The sequence below is a fragment of the Montipora capricornis genome, chromosome 2 (genome assembly GCF_036669925.1).
Source record: "Montipora capricornis isolate CH-2021 chromosome 2, ASM3666992v2, whole genome shotgun sequence".
NCBI classification, from domain to species: domain Eukaryota; kingdom Metazoa; phylum Cnidaria; class Anthozoa; order Scleractinia; family Acroporidae; genus Montipora; species Montipora capricornis.
This window is the reverse complement of record NC_090884.1, coordinates 54814579-54832078: the sequence shown is the minus strand read 5'-3', so window position 1 is coordinate 54832078 and position 17500 is coordinate 54814579. Positions and strand designations below refer to the sequence as shown.

Genomic DNA, 17500 nt, shown 5'->3' with positions numbered 1-17500 from the left:
CAAACTAGTAGTTTTATCCCGGCCTTTTTTCGAGTTGATGTGTCGGTGCGACATACGATGAAGAATATGCTTCCCCTCGCTTTTTGCCACATCTACGCATTTTGGTGTCTAGCCTAAACGGCTTAAACATTTGCTTCAACATCTGTTCGATTTTGTTGAACAATGATGTTGAAACCGTGTTGAAAAGCGTTTAAACTTTGCTTCAACAACCATTCAACATTTCTTGCCCCCCCCCCCCCCCCCCTTCCTATTTCAACATTGTTGGGCACGCGCGTGCGCACTAATTGGTCTCTCCATGACGTACCCCTGTCCGTATCCATAGTAACAACCGCGGCTGAAGCATGGGACTGAATACCGGGCCTCTAGCTCGTGAGGCTTTGTTGAATAAAATGTTGATGACAAGTTAAAAAACCGTTTGCCCACCCTAGCAGTCAACATCGTTCAACAAAGTCGAACGGACGCCGTTTGCGCAGGCCTGAAAACGGAGTCGTTTCGAACAGCTGATCACTGTATTGTACAGCAGGGTTGAGTTTCTAATTGAAAATGGTGTTGAGTCCGCGGGGAGTGAAACACGAAAAGTAGGTTTTATCAAACGATTTGTTACAGTGCTACTATGATAAAAAAACCACTTTCTCTTTTTCTTCAGATTTTAAAAGTGCGTTTGCTTAACATATTTTGAGCGTTGATTTTTATCCAAAAGCTGTTTACTTTGGCTGTAAGTTCTAGATTTCATGGTCCACCATTACTCACGTCCAAAATTGACCGATTGGGCCTCAGAGGGTTGGATCTAGGGAAAGTTACGTCATTTACTCACTTGCTTTAAATTGCAGTGTGTAAATGCAGCTTCTTACATGCAAAAGACAAGTTTAAAAACCTGAATGCTCGAATCTCTCGTGATGCATATTAATTCAGCCGCGTACAGACCCATTGCATTCTTAAATTCTCTACCTCGAATTAACTATTTATCGTTAATTCGTAGTTTGCTCTGAATTTACTATTATCGTTAATTTAAAGCTTGATATGGATTATGGAAAATGGTCATATATCTTTTAAAAGACAACCCAAGTGTGACTCGAACCTGGTAATGTTGATTAACCGGTCACCTAACCACTTAACCACCACACCGCTAGCTGCTCAGGGACAACATTTTAAACACTATTTCATAATGCTGTATTATCACTCGGCAACGAACTTCACCACAAAGATCAACATTTTAAAATCAAAGCGATATCCTATGGGAGACTTTTAACAGCGCGCTGTCAAAAAAGATTTATTTAAAAAGGAATCTTTTTTGAGAACGCGGTGGTTTGATCTTCAGCGGTAAAGCGGAAAGAAGCGGTTCCTATAGAGTAGAAACTCTGGGTTCATATCCAATCCACGCGGATACGAATTTTTATTTTCCTTATTTTTCCTTGCTACCACAAACCCTGGGTCACAGTGTTCTAAATTTGCGATAATAGTCAATTCAACGCAAATTACGAGAGATCATGAGTCTTTGTCGCCATTTTCTCGATCCTCGAACCAGCTCTCTCAAGATTTCAAAGTTAGTGATGGCGGACCATGAAATAGGAGAATTCCAGTTAAAATAAACAGGTGTCTTTTGGAAATCAAGGCTTAAAACTTGGGTCACGTACAGTTTGGTTAACATAGTTTTGAAATCCAATCAGTCAAAAAGAACAATTGAGTTTTTGGTCATAGTAGTACTTTATAGGTAAATAGAGATTTGCCAGTTGACGATTCGAGCGTGAACCCTTCGTCAGAGCGAAGTTTTTTTGCTGCAAACCTATCAAGACGTACTTTGAGCATCCGAAAATTGATTGACTCAACTTTAAAAATTTGAATGTAAGTTTTTTCCATACCAAAAGTGTCGTTATTTCCGAAATTTGGTTAATGCAACGCCATTTTCTAGTACTTAAAACTACCATTATCGTTTAATGCCCGAACAGGGCAATTTTGTTTTTTAAACGGGAGTGGGATCGAAACAAGAAGTCCAGTCTGAAGGTTTTCGTTTCACTGAATGCAATGACAGATGGAAAGGACAATTTCCAACTCTTCTACTGGGCGGTATTAAATCTAACATGATCACTTTTCGAAACGAAACATTTGGACATTACTGCTGCATTTGATTCTGAAAAGTAAATTCACGACTTTTTGCCCAAATTGATCCCTTCCTTTCTCTCTCTGGGAGAGAGACAGCGGTGGAATGATGTTGTGAATAAACTGACTACATAATTAACATTTACTTTCGACGATGCCACCTTCATCGTAATAGTTTCCCTTTTCTACATCCTCGGAGTCCCAAGGGCAGATCGTTAGCCCAGGAGAAGGATTTTCTCTGGGCCAACTATCTGCCCCTGGGTCTCCGAGGACTGTTGCATTTTCTTAAATTTTATCGATAAATCTCCTGGAGTCCACCCCGATAACTGCTCGTTACAATTATTCTGGTCACAATAACTTGCAATCACATAGCTTTGTGTGCATTTCTGAGAAATTCTGCAGTCTCACCTTGTAATATCCGTATCCAAAATGACCACTGATTTGTTCAATTCCAGCAACAAGATGACCTAATAGCTATCACAAAGCAAGAAAAATAAAAATGAAACCTGTTTTTTTTTTTCTAATAGACCGTCGAGTATCGAAAGTAATTACGCAAATGCTTTGGTTTTGTACGTTGATTGGCTTTAACATCTCGAGCTACCCTCACAGCCAATCAGAGAAAAAGGCCAAAACACAAAACTGATTCACCAAACGTGTTTTCCCGCGCTCAGGGACGGCTGTATGTATTTGCTTTGTGTCTTGATTAGCGCATTTCACTGCCTTCATCTGAAATGACAGGCCAAAAGGTATTGCTTTTGGTATCGCAAAACTCGACTGAAAAATCACTCAGCGAAAATCGAAACTAAATTAACGAAGTCATCAATTCCTAATAAATCACAAAACCTAGAGCGGTTTTCAAATGAGTGTCAAATGAGTTTTGTTTGGTTTACTGGATTGTCTCCGTCCTTTTTGATTGACCAAAGTAATTACTTTGGTTTTGGTTTTACGACCCTCGATTGAAACTCGCTCTAAGACAGCATTCTTTTACTTACTTCCTTTTGTTCTTTTTTAAGAAAATATATGTACATGTTCATGTCGATCAATTGCTCGTGGCAGTGACCAACTCGAAAGCTTAAGCTACTTCGTTCACTACGCACATTTTGCTTAATTCATCACTTGTGGAATTTACTAAATGCTGTTTTATCTCTTTACTCTTGTAATGTAGTTTAAAGAAGAATAATTTGTGAACAGTGTAAAAGAATAACAAACTGAAACTGAAACTACATGATACCGGGGCGATTCCCTCTTGTGGTTGCGTATTCGTTAACACGATACCACCAGAAAATGTCATACCGGAATCGGCGCGGCATACCGGCGCGAGTTCAACCCGGTTGTTGCACCGGAGCGAAACTGATTTCATTCCAGTAAGACATCCCGCAGCAGTGTCATGTAAACTAAGAACAACAACTCGTTTCGGTACGAACCTATCCTCTAGTGCATGCGTAATCACTGTCAAGTGTACCTTCATTTAAAAACGATATAACATCACATAGGCAACATGTAAACGATCCGAAATCAAGTAGTCATCCTGGTATTGAACTCGCGTCAGAGCTCTTATGTAAACTTCACCTTTCTATGGTTTAATTTGGAGAAGACGCGTGATTCTTTTCATTTGTTTTGAACTTCCTTGCTGGCTTCAATTACACACCTTGTCATTGAGTTCTCTGTACATGCTCAACTCCTCTTTGCCTCTGAGTTTCACTTTGAGAATTCGAACAAGAGGTTTAATGGTCATTCCCTAAAAAAATAGGAGAGCGTTAAGGTAAAAACTCTAATTTGTTATTTTGTATAGAAAACGTAAGCTAAAATTCATTGTTGACAAAGCGAAAACATTTCTTCCAATTGCCAGCTCGAAGTCTACCGAGTACAGCGTTCGGCGCAATCGAAGTTCGCGAAAACTTCTCACCAACAATCATTCGTACCGCTTTCTGACATTCAAACTTGTAGTGAAACATATATTTTAATTGGTCGGTGACAGACCATGTAGGCCTTGAATACCTCATTACAACGTCAGTCGAGCAATGAAATCTTACGGAGAACGACATCGATTTTCAGTTGGGAAAGCAGGGCGGTGCAGCAGTGGTGCCAAAAAAAAAGGAACTCGACTAACATTTTCCCAGTACGGACCGAACAAGCTAGTTCAACAAGGCGTTTATTATATTGGCTCTCTTGCGTGGGGTGTTCTGTTCCTTGAGTCTCGCCTCTACACCTGTTCTAATTAACGGTTCTAGAAAGTAAACTTCGTACATGTACTGGAACTCCGACATGACTAAATAAAAAAACATTTCACGCATTTTTCTTTTTATGTCCGAGAAAATGGAAACAGAAAATGGGAACAGTTTGGCAACCTATGTACGCTGCTTTGTGACCGGTCCATCTTAGCTGTCTGTATTGCAAAATTGGGACCGCTTAGAGAACAAATCAGAATTCTCATTTTCATCTCGGACCAGTTTGCCTATATACTAAAATAACTAACAACACAAAATCGTGTAATATTTGTACTCGTTTCGTGCGTTTTGTGTGCAAATAACTAATACAGTTGGATAATACTACAAAATACTGTAAATTACATCTAGTGCAGACATTTTCGTTTCAAAGACTGTTAGAATTCGAAGACGAAACATGACCTACCTGGAAGAAAACTGTAAAAAGGACAATAGCGATGGTAGTCGTCACAAACATTTCCCTGAGAGGAAAATGCTCTGAGGAGAGTAAAACGGCTAACGAGAAAGACACGGCTCCTCTAATTCCACCATAGCTCTGAAAACAAATTCAGAAAATGATACGGTGAATAAAAAGGCGTTTTTCGAGACCGATTATGACGCGAGTATTTGTTGTGGTCCCGACTTGCAAAATGATACATACATAAAGTAAAATATAAGTTCAAAGGATGAGTTCGCATCTCACGTTTGTCACCGCTGCTTGTGTGCTGTTCCTCAGTTCTTAAATTGAGATGGCCAAAGAAAAAGAGTATTTGCTCTGTTTACTCTGAAACCGCTCGTGCCAATTTATTTTTAGGACACTTCGCCCACATTATAGGATGCGCGAAAGACTTAAGACAGTGCAAAGTTATATTTTGATGTGATGTTTTCGTCGACTTCGCCGTCGACGATGCTTATTTCCCTTTCGTAAACGGTCGTTGCCATTTCTCAGAACGGTCGTTGCCATTTTTTAGCTCTGAATTACACTCATTAGGTGTAAGAACTCAAAAGGTTGCGGTTACTGGGAGTTGTGTCTCGCTGGTCATATGAGTTAGGGTTCGGGTTTAATAGGGTTCTGTTTAGGGCGAGGGCTAAGAACCCGAGTTCAAGTCTTGAAATTTTCGGACTCCTTTTTTCCTCCAGTTTTTCTTTTATAAATGTTTTTTTTTTCCTTTTTTGTCTTAATTTTTGTTAATATTTTTTCTTAGTTTGTTTCTTTTAATTTTCTTTGAAGTGAGGTATGTAGTAGACCGTTATAAATGGCATCGACCGTTTCAAATGGCAACGACCGTTTCCGAAAGCGAGATTTGCGTCGACGATCTTAAAGTCCCACTTCAATATACAACTTGGCTCTGTCATAAGTATTTAGTACTAATTCCATCTCGTCTACGTTGTACAAAACGGGCGAACTATCCGAAAATTCCGATTTCTAAAAGGCTGTAAAGCATAGAATAAAAATCAGTATGGAACATTTTTTGGTTGTTTTTATCTCTTTATTTTTCACTTGAGTAAATCAAAAAAACTGTCATATACACTTTAAGTTGCTTGCTTGCCAATTGCTTTAATTGTCCAGCTAAGTGCGCGGGTATCACTCAGTTCTCTCACTCGTCAAATATACATTCATTTCATTTCATTCAAAAGGAAATTTCCTACATCTGGTGGTAAAGCACTCGTTCCAGATTCCCCGCGTCTGAGAATTTCCACAAAGTGGCGGAGGCCGTGGCTGATTTTGATGCTCATGTCGACGTTTGTTTTCACTTAGCATAACCTGTTTACGCTTGCGATTGTGCATGGGTCGCTAGTGACAACCAGGCTTACTTGCGTTGTATTTGCGTTTCACGCGTGAACGAAGTTTGCTTCTTAAATATCAAATCGCGGAAAAGACGCGCGTGGAAGATGCGATTAATTTTTGTTCCAGATGGCTGAAAAAGTAGCGCGAGATTCTGAAAACACCCTCTCTAAAGGGGAATTTACCATGTGCGGTAGATGTGCCCTAACTTAACTGAAAGCTCTAGAATAAGTTTACTCAATATTATCTAGTACCATGATAAACTGATCCACAGCACTTAGCTTGTTTATTCGCCCAAGATTGGCAAGAAACGTCAGCAAAACCACCCCTAAAGGAATAAAAATGTTTCCGCTTAGTAACATACGACCATAGTTAGCTTGACAATGTCATCATTTGCAACAGATAGGCTTTAAAAGTTCAAATAACGAACGTATCATCTCCCCAATTCTAAGGCACAGCTTGATTGGCATAGAAGCACATGGAGCAGAAGAGTCCGATTTGACCGATTTTCCAGTTAAATTCATCGTACAATTGCAGCGCGAATCGATCTTGATTTGAATCACCGCACGTGCTCAAACTACACACAAACGGACGGCAACCGGAAGAGAACATTTCGCGTGCCAGGACAGTGGTGTCTCCCAGATTTTTACACTAATCATTTCTAATAGAGAAAAGATACTTAAAAATGTAAATGTGGTTGTGTAAAGACAAGTTAAAAGAGAAAACAGCTCACATCCGGTTGCCGTCCGCGTCTCAAAAACGCGCGTGCTTAAGCTCCCTAGTTATGGCTCACGGACCGCATCCAAGCGTTCTGGGTTCGAATCCCACAACTCGGTAAAATGAATTCGCGTATTTCTCGGGACAAGTTGTGCATGGATCAGGATTTAAAGTGGTGACCATCGCTGCCGTAATAACTGAAGAGGCTACCGTTGCCTCGACCCAAGCTCCTATTCGTTTTTCGCTTTCCCGGCTATCTGGGAGCCTGGAAGAGGTTGATTGTGACAACTTACCTATTGCCCGAAAGACTAAAATAAAGACCAATGTAATCAGCACGAAGCCTGTGTTCCACTTGTGGTCTTCAGTGACCACGCGAACTCCAAGAAACATGAAGATAAGAGTTTCACTGCCTGAACTGAGGAAAGATGACACACGACAGCAGAATTTATTCATACAATAATCATGAAAGGGAAATTTTAACTCAAAACGAGGCAGGCGTAGCTTACTCGGTTAGTGAGCGGTCATGAAGGTAATGATAATAGACCTTTCCACGGTTTTTGACGCCATCTTGGTGATTTGAATGAATGATTTAATCACTTATACTGCGCGAAATTCATAAAAATGATCTATCGCGCATTACATATAAAATTTATCTTGGTTGGGGGCAAACACGGCTAAATCTACAGTAAATGAATGGGATTTCCAACTTTTGCCAATACTTTAAATAATTTTATTGATATCATTCATTCAACAGAAAATAAGGCCATAAAGGAAGAGACGACGGCCTTAAATTCGAATAATAAATCTTCTCATGTTGCTCCTAATTTCGAGACAATTTGCACGATTTTGATTGGAAGGATTTGTATGAAATCTTAAAAATTCGTTTATGGTCGTTGCAGCCTGAATCTGTTCTCTGTATTTCATGAAAATAATCTCAGTATATCTGTCTTTTAAAAGACACTTTCAATGTGGAAATCCGCCTCTTTGCAGCGGCGCTACAGCGGTTCCAAGTCGGCAAAAATCCCATACATTTAGAGAGTGTCTAATCGGCGTGGGTGGGTGGGTCGTGAGTCGTGGGTCGTGGACCCGAGATCCTCCATGTATACACATCATGTCAATCTTTTATCATACTTTTATAATCGTTTCCGAAGGATTTATCGTGTAGAAATAAAGTTAATATTATCATAGACCCTTCCACACGGCTAAAATTGCAGTAAATGTAGGGTGAGGCTAAATCGCGTGGGTGGGTGGGTCGTGGGTCGTGTTTGTTTGAAGATAAAAACAAGATATATATTAGCTCCCTCAGTGCTCGATCCAAATTTGCAATTGCCCGCTCACGAATTAATTTCCCCGAGCTCCTTTCACGAAACGTTGAACAAAGGAAAACTGTCTCCCATTAGCTAGAAACATTTTTCCTTAGGGTTAGGGTTATGGTCTAAGAGTTAGGGTTACTAATTATTCCTAACTAAACTAAGCTAAAACACTCTTAACTACATACTTAAAGCTGAACGAAACGATATATGAAATGAATCATATACTGAACTACGGATATGAAATCAAGTAAAGCTATGATACTCGCAATTATGGACGCAATTTTACCAATTGCGTAGAGAAGCCTGAAGTTCTAATTTTCCCGAGGATCACAGCTTTACTCGATTTCATATCCGCATTTCAGTATATGATTCATTTCATATATCATTTCGTTGATTGATTCATTCCTCACGGGCAAATTAGAACCCACAAATGACCAGCTCCAAACGTCAGTGGCTTTATAGCTCAGTTGGCTAGAGCGTCGCACCGGGTTCAAACCCCGTTGAAGTTATGAATTTTTCAGGCTTCTCTACGCAATTGCTAAAATTGCATTCATAACTGCGAGGATCATAGCTTTATTTGAGTACTAAAAGCTGCTTTACAAGGATGCCGTCTTAAAACTCATCCAAAACTGTGGTGACGTTAAGTTTAAAATCCATGATAAGATGTTGCTGCACGAAGGTCACTGGATAGACTGTTCCACAACCTGGCTCCGTTGTAAGAGAAACTCTTCTTCAAACAAATTGGTGCGGGGCTGCGGAAGAGCCAATTCATAATCGATATGATGTTATTACCTTTTCGCACCTGCAGGTCTAAAGAAAAGTACACCTGCCTGATCGCAAGTTAACCCAACTGTCAGTAAACTCATACCCAGTTGTCTGTCAATTCGTACCCAGTTCTCTGAATTCAAAGAAGAAGAGTTCATGACCATTTTCTGTTATGACATTCAAAAAATATCGTTGGGATTTTCCAAACTTTAACATCATGTCTTCCTTATTAACTTCGAATTGACGTCTATGCCGGCATGAATAGTAATTTGGACGTGGGTACGAATGGACTAGATTTTGGGTATGAGTTGACTGGTTACTGAGGTGAGTTCTCCGCACACTGAGATTGGCACTTACCTCATCATTTTCAGGAAGTATTTAATAGTTGTGTGAGATTTTCTTGAAATGTTGAGCTCTACATACGGCTTCATGACGATTGCACAAGTAACAATGCTATGGCAGAATCAGACGAATCAATGTCTGAATTAATACATTAAAGGATACTATAATTATTCACAAATAAATTTTTGAAATAGTTTTGGATTGTTTTGTTTCACACCTTTCATCCAAAAATAAAGTAATTTAGATTCAAACAAGTGTAGATTGCTTGTCAGGATGAAAATATATTATATAATGCTTGCCATAAATCAGGAGTATTTAAGATTAATTAGTACTAACACAGACACACAGATGACTAGTTCTTTCCATGCATTCTCATTGGCTAGCTAGCTCAGAGCTGAATAGTAAGTATTGTTATATACCTAGACTTTTGCTCACTGGGATTGGTTGATTCTTGGTCACATGGCCCTGATCAAATTCAAATGTATCCCAACCGGGATACAATTCCGCAGTTGTTGCCTGCTGTTTTGCTGCGATTGTTGCAGGAAAAGTCTAAATATATAACAAAGCACTTAATGTCTGGTCCCTCGGGATACTAGTTAGTTAAATGTTTTCCCTCGAGTCCTGATGTTTCCCTCAACTTCTTCTCGGGAAACAGGAGGACTCTCGGGAAAACAAAACTAACTATTTCCCTTGAGACCATACATTAAGAGTATAATATTCACCTCTGAGCAAATGGAGAAAAACAAATGGCTTCCCATTTCACTTCCCTTAAAGGTATCATTTGAAGACGCTCACCATACCTGCACAATTGTAAATTATGTTCTGTATTTTAGGATTAAAATTACAACATTAAGAAACATTTCAGTCAACACGAGTTTCTTAGTTATTGCAATCAGGATGTGTTTTGTCAAAATTACATACAGTGTGGAACTTCAAGGAACTGAGATAACTTTATCTTTGAATGAAGCGACTATGGAATGAAACAACCAGAAGCATTGCAAATTCTCTGAAAAGAAAGGAGTCATTTTCCTGTACCTCATGATTCCCGATAAGTGGAACATTTCTGCAGTCAGATATGCCAGATAACTCATGACGAAAACAAAGATGGGCTCAATGACTACAAAAATAACAAAATTGTCCATCAAGTACTGGTACTCCAAGAAACAACAATTTCACTGGCAATAGTTGTTGTTAGTTAAAATTGTTCCAGTTCCTTGGTGGAAAAATTTTCAAACTACATGTAGTTTGTTTTTTAGTTCCTTTGTTTCAGACTATGATATCTAATGTCTATAGGACAAAGGAAAGTAAAAGACAAACTAGTCTGAAAATTTTTTAACCAAAGAAAACAAATTACGGCAACTATCCTGGTAAAACATACATGTAGTCATAAACATTTTTTTTTATTCAACCTGTTTGTTTCAATGATTGAAACAAACAAATAAGTCCACAAAATGTCAAAGCACTGTACCAGAACCTGCCAACTAATGTTCTGAGTCATACATGTAGAGGTGACATTTTGATATCCATCGCAAAAAGAACCAGGACTTTTCCTTTAGAAGGGACAGATTAATGTTCCAACTTGAAGTGACCCCAAGATCTCCAATTAGAGAGCTCCTTTCCAGAGCATTCCCTGATAAAATCTGAATTTTTAGCAAATTTACAGTCATTCACATTGACCTTTCTTTAAATTACTTTGGCTTGATTTCTATTTTAGATGAAATATTTGTTTCCAAATGTATGTCGTTATGACAGCTGTAATAGCTCAAACTTTACCACCAAGGAAAGGTTTTCCAATAATAATCATGCCAATAATAAGTTTTTGATCTGCAGGAATGACACTTGGCAAGTATAATTATATAGATATATTACTTCCTGTAATACATGTAAGTATGGTAGCATTTGTGAACCTGGGACTCACCCCGCACATGGTCTGTGTACTTTGTGACAAATGCTGTTGCTAAACCCCACAAGAAGCCCAAGATTGTGCCGCCAACACTGACTACAAGAAATGATGCTAAGCCTTTCAGAACCTGCAGAGATGACAAGAGGTATTTTGAGAGCTTAAAAGTACAGAAACAGCAATGCCACCTTTCATAAAAGAGTCTTTTTCCTTAAAAATATGCTGAAATGGAATTGTTGCTTGATCAAGTATAGGGTACATGTAATGAGGTGTTATAAGCATGGACAATGGCAATGAACATCAAGCAAAATGTTACTCCAAAATATACAACGTAACTTGGCACTAATCACACAATTATTTCATCTTACTAGTTCACCTTGTGCATCGTACAATGTAGGCAAACTATCCTGCAACTGGAGGGGTGCGAATGGTTTTAAAGTAAAGATAGAAAATGCATAATTCACTGTTTCATGCTCACGTTGTCATAAAAAAACTAACATTTGGTGATCAATTTCATGTTGTTGTTTTGTGGAGTAATAATGGCAAAATGCATGCATGCCACACCCAGTGCTTGAAATAAGCGGCCGTTCAGTCGTCCAAGACAACCAGAAAGTTTACAGGCAACCAGTTTTTGGTAAAATAAAAAGCCTGGTTTCCAGAGGAAAAAATAATGGAAAATGCACCACCTGACTTAATTGACTGTCTTACTTGTCTTTTATCAATGTTACCAACAGCAGGGTGATTTGCTGCGGCTGAGCATTTTCCCATGTTTTGATTATTTTACTTGTCAATGGGCTAACCAATAAATATTTCATTGCTTTACGGTAATGTTATTGCTGTATCTGTGACTGTTGCTTAAATTTCCTAATAATAATCAATAATTAAATTTGTACCTCTGCATAAGTGATTGTATCAAACAACGTTAAACTTTCAAACAGATGGTATAACACAACAGTCACCGCATCTGTAGAAACAAAATCAAGGACCAAATTAATTAGTTAATACGTACAGCATATTTTAAGGCTCCAGTTAACAAAACGAGAGGTTTTTAGAAATGGTCTTGATGAAGGGGTGGTAAAAGTTAAGAATCTGATCCCACCAATGCGTCGGCCAACACATCGGCCAACGCGTCGGTCGACTGTCGGCCGACGCGTTGGCCGCTGTTCAATCTTATAACGTATAAGATGCGTTGGTGGTACGTTGGTGGTGCGTCGGTGGCGTGTCGGTGACTCATTTGGGCCTTATTGAACTGTTGAAAACCTAAACGTACCTTTTTCAATAAAGGGTTTACACTTCCTAATCCTTTATAATGAATGAAAAATAAGCATGTCGGTCGACTTGCAAATTAACTCCCCGCTTTGGTAACCGACCCTTTACAAAACATCGAGAAGACCTAGGTACTAGACAAGTGTTTCATTTTAAAAATGGCGGCTATTTGCCTATCACGTTTTCGTTGTTCCTTATGAAGTTGTTCTTGCTTCCAACTGCAAGGACTAACAAAATCATAAAGAGTAAGTATTTCAACCAACGTGTCGGTAGTGTGTCGGCCAACGCATCGGTAGTGTGTCAGCCAATGCGTCGGTAGTGTGTCGGCCGACGTGTCGGTGATGTGTTGGTGGTGTGTCGGCCGACGCGTTGGTGGGATCAGATTCTTAACTTTTACCGAAGGGGTGGCAAATAAAAAAATAATGAAATCAAGTGAAGCTGTGATCCTCGCAGTTATGAATGGAATTTTAGCAATTGTGTAGAGAATTAAGCCTGAAAATTTTAGGACTCCAATGGGGTTTAAACTCTCGTGACCTCTCGATGCCAGTGCAGTGCCCTAAACAACAGAGCTGGGTCAACAAATGACCAGCTTCCAACATCAGTGGCTTGACATACATGTAGCTCAGTTGGTTACAGCATCCCACCAGCATCACATGGTCACGGGTTCAAACCCCGTTAAACTCCTGAAAATTTCAGGTTTCTCTACGCAATTGCTAAAATTGCATTGATCATAACTGCGAGGATCACAACTTCACTTGATTTCATATCCGCAGTTCAATATATGATTCACTTCACACATAATTTCGTTTGTTAATAAAATTATGATCAATCAAATTCTCAAAATTATACCATGCATTAAACTTCCGAAGGCATGAAAATTCTCAGGACTCTGATTCTCCTGCATGTTTAGCCTGCATGATTTCTATAATTCAAAGCTATTTATGTTGAATAACGTGTTGGCCAACACGTCACTAACATGTGGGCTAACATACTGTACATGAATTGGAAGTATTTTGGCCAACAAGTTTTTCGGTTGTCAGTTATGAGTTGGACAATAGATACAAGATTGCATAAGGGAGGAGGGGGGGTGGGGGGGGGGGGGGGTGAGGGTGAGGAAATATCTGCCAGTACAATATTAGGTAGGATCAGATTCCTCCCTGGAACTCTGGATACTCTTCATTTCTTGCTTTACCCATTGCCAAAATACGTTTACAATATCATCTTTCTCAATGGCTCAAATTAAAGGCACAATACACTGTTACAACCATCAATAAATGCAAGGATCAGATTTGTCCCTATTACATGTAACAGCCACAATTAATGGACCTCACCATTCAAAAGTGATTCCCCAAACACTAAAATGTACAGCATTACATTGACGTGAATCTCTTCAAACACAGCTAGCACCTGAATTATTGTAGAAGAGAAATAAAAGTTGAGAATCAAGAGATGAGAGTCATACATGCAGACTTTTTGAAAAACTAAAAGTCTTGTATAAATCATACTGACACAGAACAATTTGTGCAGCCTGCCTGAGTTTGCCTGCAATCTATTTGATATAGCTTCTGATGATGATACTTACAGCAACTGGATCGACAGCCGAAATGAGTGATGCAAATGTCAAGGCATGCATAATAGGTAAAACGATTCCAATGTCATCTGACGCTGCATACAGAGAGAGTCCTAAATGGATTTAGAAAAATTAATCATTGTATCTACTTGGAAGGTTAAACATAAATGCAGTAATATTATTGGAAATTGGAGATCAAAATAATGATACAGGGGTCTGAGTAATATTGCTGGCCAGTCACATTTTGATGAGATAAAAAACTGCACTGACCAGGAAACATTTAATCATTATCATGTTTACATGTGGGTCTGTAATAATTTTATCAAGAGGGGTGGAGGGTCAGATGGGTCAGTCTTCCAGCCAATTTAAATGGAAGAAGGTGGAGAAACATCCCATTTTTAAGGATCCCTCTTCAGAGCTGTAGCTAGCAGAGGGCAGCTGCCCCCCTGGACATGTTGAGCCAGACAAATATTAGGTCAGACTGTGGATGGAGCTCACAGTCACGAACTTGTTCAACTTAATTCTTAGGACATCAGATGCAGACGGCAAAGGGCTGGCTACCTCTGTAAGAGCAATCCAAGAAGGTGGCAGAAAGAAAACTGTCCCAAAATGTTGCACAACTCTTTGGAGTGCCATAGTATCAACTCTTTCTGTCGTGCTAGCAAAATATGTCTCGGTTTTGGATACAATGGACAGGATTTCAATGGCTAATGCCGGAGATGCAAAAACTGAAGATGCACGTATATATGGCGGGCGTCGTACATGTATGTGTAGTAAGTTGAGGTTTCACAGCTCTTGATCAGTCCCTGATTTCATAAAACGTTACTGCAACACTGATTAAATGTTCAGTACAGAATATTTGCATTCAAGGTTACATAATGATCTGAAAGATTCAATAATTATATTGACAAGACAAAATTCACCACTCACCTACAGTGAAGGTATTGAAGATTGTTCCCTACAAGAACCAAAAACACTAATCAATAAATAAATAAATACTTACAAGAAATAATCATATTAAACTATATATCTTTGTTAACCAATAAAGTGAAAATATGTACCACAATAGCATAGAGTAATATTGTTCCAATGTTTTCAAAAAATGCTCTATCTTGAAGAAAATAACCAGCCTCAAGAACAATCCTAAAAAGGAAATGACAAAAGAATAGCAGAAAATAAATTAGATTTGGGTTCATGCTATCACCACGATGACAATCAGACGTGATTCGACATTACTTTCAGAAATAACCCTTTCACTGATGATGTACGGAACATTCATTTCTCCACAGAGCCAGCAATTGCCCATTTCTGAATTGTTTCAAAGCATGTTTTGGTGCACAAGTAAATATAAAGTTGAATGTTTCGATGCACATCAAACCAATTATTTTTCATTTGAATGATTGGCTAGGATTAATAAATAATATTTTAATTATGCAATATAATAATAATTATTATGGTGCACATGCAATTATTGGCTGCTAGGATGATGTCGCCTGAACATGTGTTGAAAGCCATTCAGTTTTTGGACACTCCTTACTGTAGCTTTGGATTAGGGGGGTTATTTCTTAATACCTGGGCAGCATTCCCACCCTTGTTATTAAAAGGGAGGGAGAGGGGTGTACTCTTCAGTTTGGTCTTTGTTTATGTTTCAGTATGTTCATCACTTCTCAATAAACATTAAAGGCAATTTTACTGTCACATAAGTAAAAGATAGTTAATGGATCCTGACGATACTATCTGTAACCCTTTCATGGCGGCTCTCAGTTTTCAATATAGCGTTTGTGCCGTCTAGTTGCCAAGGTCAGCAAACACTAAGGATTTATTGTATTTCTTGCTTTGAACTTCACAGCTTTGTTGTCGCTAGCAGGCTAGTACAATCAACGGCATTGGCGCTTTTTTCAAAGCTCCATTCACGGCTAAGAGTTGGCACGTGTAACACTAAGTTCTCTCGTAGTACAGCTCTTCTGACTGGCTATGCCAGCAGACATTTGTCTAGCTATAAAAATTAATTGTTTGAACACCATCTTCGTGTGATAGTCGCTTCACACCAAGGCTAGCCTTTTCACAAAGCCAAACAGCAATTGATATTATATGTTCTATTGGGAAGTGGGCTATTCTCTTGGTCATCACCAACGATGATAGCATGAGGATGGGTCCAAGGTACGAAGTCTATAAATTGTAGATTTTTTGCTCTTGTGAGCAGTCTCAGATATTTGGGTTATAGTAACGAATCTGATGCCACCAATGTATCAATCAATATGACAAACAACAAGCTGCTCAACAGTTGGCCAACTGTCAGTCAGTTGTCAATCAACAGGCAGCTGAAGCATCAGTGATCATCAATCTTTGAACTTGATCCAATCATGCATTGGTAATGTGTCGCTGGTGTGACAGTAGGGTCTCGGTGATCAATTTTCGAAAGCTTCCACACCTTTTAATGCCGTGTTACATAATGCTGGTACTTGTTGCAAATTGGTCACATTTTGGCCGACAAAATTGTTTTTTCTTGTTGGCTGACAGATCGGTTGCATGTTGACCAACACCTTGCACAAATAATTAATAGACTGTATTAGGGATAACTTACGGTGGCAACATAAACAAAAAGAAGGCATCTGATGAGAAGGAAGGGATATCTGACCCAATGCCCCTAAAAGAAATTCAGATGAAAATGAAAAAAATTAATACAGCTGTCGACTCCCGATAACTACAGTGTAAAACCATTGCTAACTTAAACTTTCTACTAAATTATAACTCAAACCAAAATTGATTTCCGATGGATTTCCATCTTACATTAACTGCAATTTTACCCTTGGTATTAACTCAAACCCCTGATAACTCAAACCTCCTGCTAACTTGAAGCAATTTTGGTTTCCCTTCGGGTCATTTTCTATATGTTTTTACCCTCAATAACTAGAACTACGTCTGTCAATATATGGGAAATAAAAAAAAAACGGTTTACTCAGGGCAGTCCAAAACATTTTTTTAATTTATTAATTTGAAGCACCTTGTCCTTTTTGCATTACAAAAAAACATGTCTGTCCAGTTCAGGTTTCTTTGGTTAAGGGTAAATTTAACTACTGTGCCTGTATCTTCATAAAGAGTTGCTGCTTAACTCCTAACTCCTAATAACTTGAACTCCCATTCACTTGAACCTTTTTCACTTTCCCTTGAAGGTTCAAGTTGTCGGGAGTTGACTGTTAAAATCGGGGAAAAAATGTTTGCTTGATTTATAGCTGTATATCTAATACAAATTCCTCCTTATTTACATAAGATTTTGTTTGATTTCCTTAGTTTAAATACAAAGTACCTGCAGCTGCACAGTTCTACAAAATGAATACATATGTGAACATGAATGTATATTACAGTCATGTCACTACTTTTCAATGTACAAGTCAGTTTAAAAAACATTTGGCTTTGCCTCAAATTTGTGAGGCTAATTTATGAATGCTACTCACATTGAAAACATCACATTCAAAGGTATTAATTAAAATAATAATTCCTATTGAATAATTTACAAGTGTTATGTACTTACTTCAAAAT

The 17500-nt window shown here is 38.7% G+C and overlaps 1 protein-coding gene across 1 annotated transcript in view; it reads right to left on the bottom strand.

Moving 5' to 3' along the window:
* The window catches only part of LOC138027679 (Na(+)/H(+) exchanger beta-like), a 35120-nt gene that overhangs the window by 16505 nt on the left and 1115 nt on the right, over nucleotides 1-17500 (bottom strand). Inside the window, exons 3-17 of the mRNA XM_068875250.1 lie at nucleotides 17493-17500; nucleotides 16545-16607; nucleotides 15022-15103; nucleotides 14891-14918; nucleotides 13973-14073; nucleotides 13722-13797; nucleotides 12018-12088; nucleotides 11143-11254; nucleotides 10260-10341; nucleotides 9240-9335; nucleotides 7098-7219; nucleotides 6342-6415; nucleotides 4729-4857; nucleotides 3746-3835; nucleotides 2506-2571 (exon numbers count right to left, since the gene is read on the bottom strand). The exon at nucleotides 17493-17500 is cut by the window's right edge and continues 34 nt beyond it. Coding sequence (XP_068731351.1) covers nucleotides 2506-2571; nucleotides 3746-3835; nucleotides 4729-4857; nucleotides 6342-6415; nucleotides 7098-7219; nucleotides 9240-9335; nucleotides 10260-10341; nucleotides 11143-11254; nucleotides 12018-12088; nucleotides 13722-13797; nucleotides 13973-14073; nucleotides 14891-14918; nucleotides 15022-15103; nucleotides 16545-16607; nucleotides 17493-17500 — 1200 coding nt within the window. The remainder of the gene's footprint in view (nucleotides 1-2505; nucleotides 2572-3745; nucleotides 3836-4728; nucleotides 4858-6341; nucleotides 6416-7097; nucleotides 7220-9239; nucleotides 9336-10259; nucleotides 10342-11142; nucleotides 11255-12017; nucleotides 12089-13721; nucleotides 13798-13972; nucleotides 14074-14890; nucleotides 14919-15021; nucleotides 15104-16544; nucleotides 16608-17492) is intronic.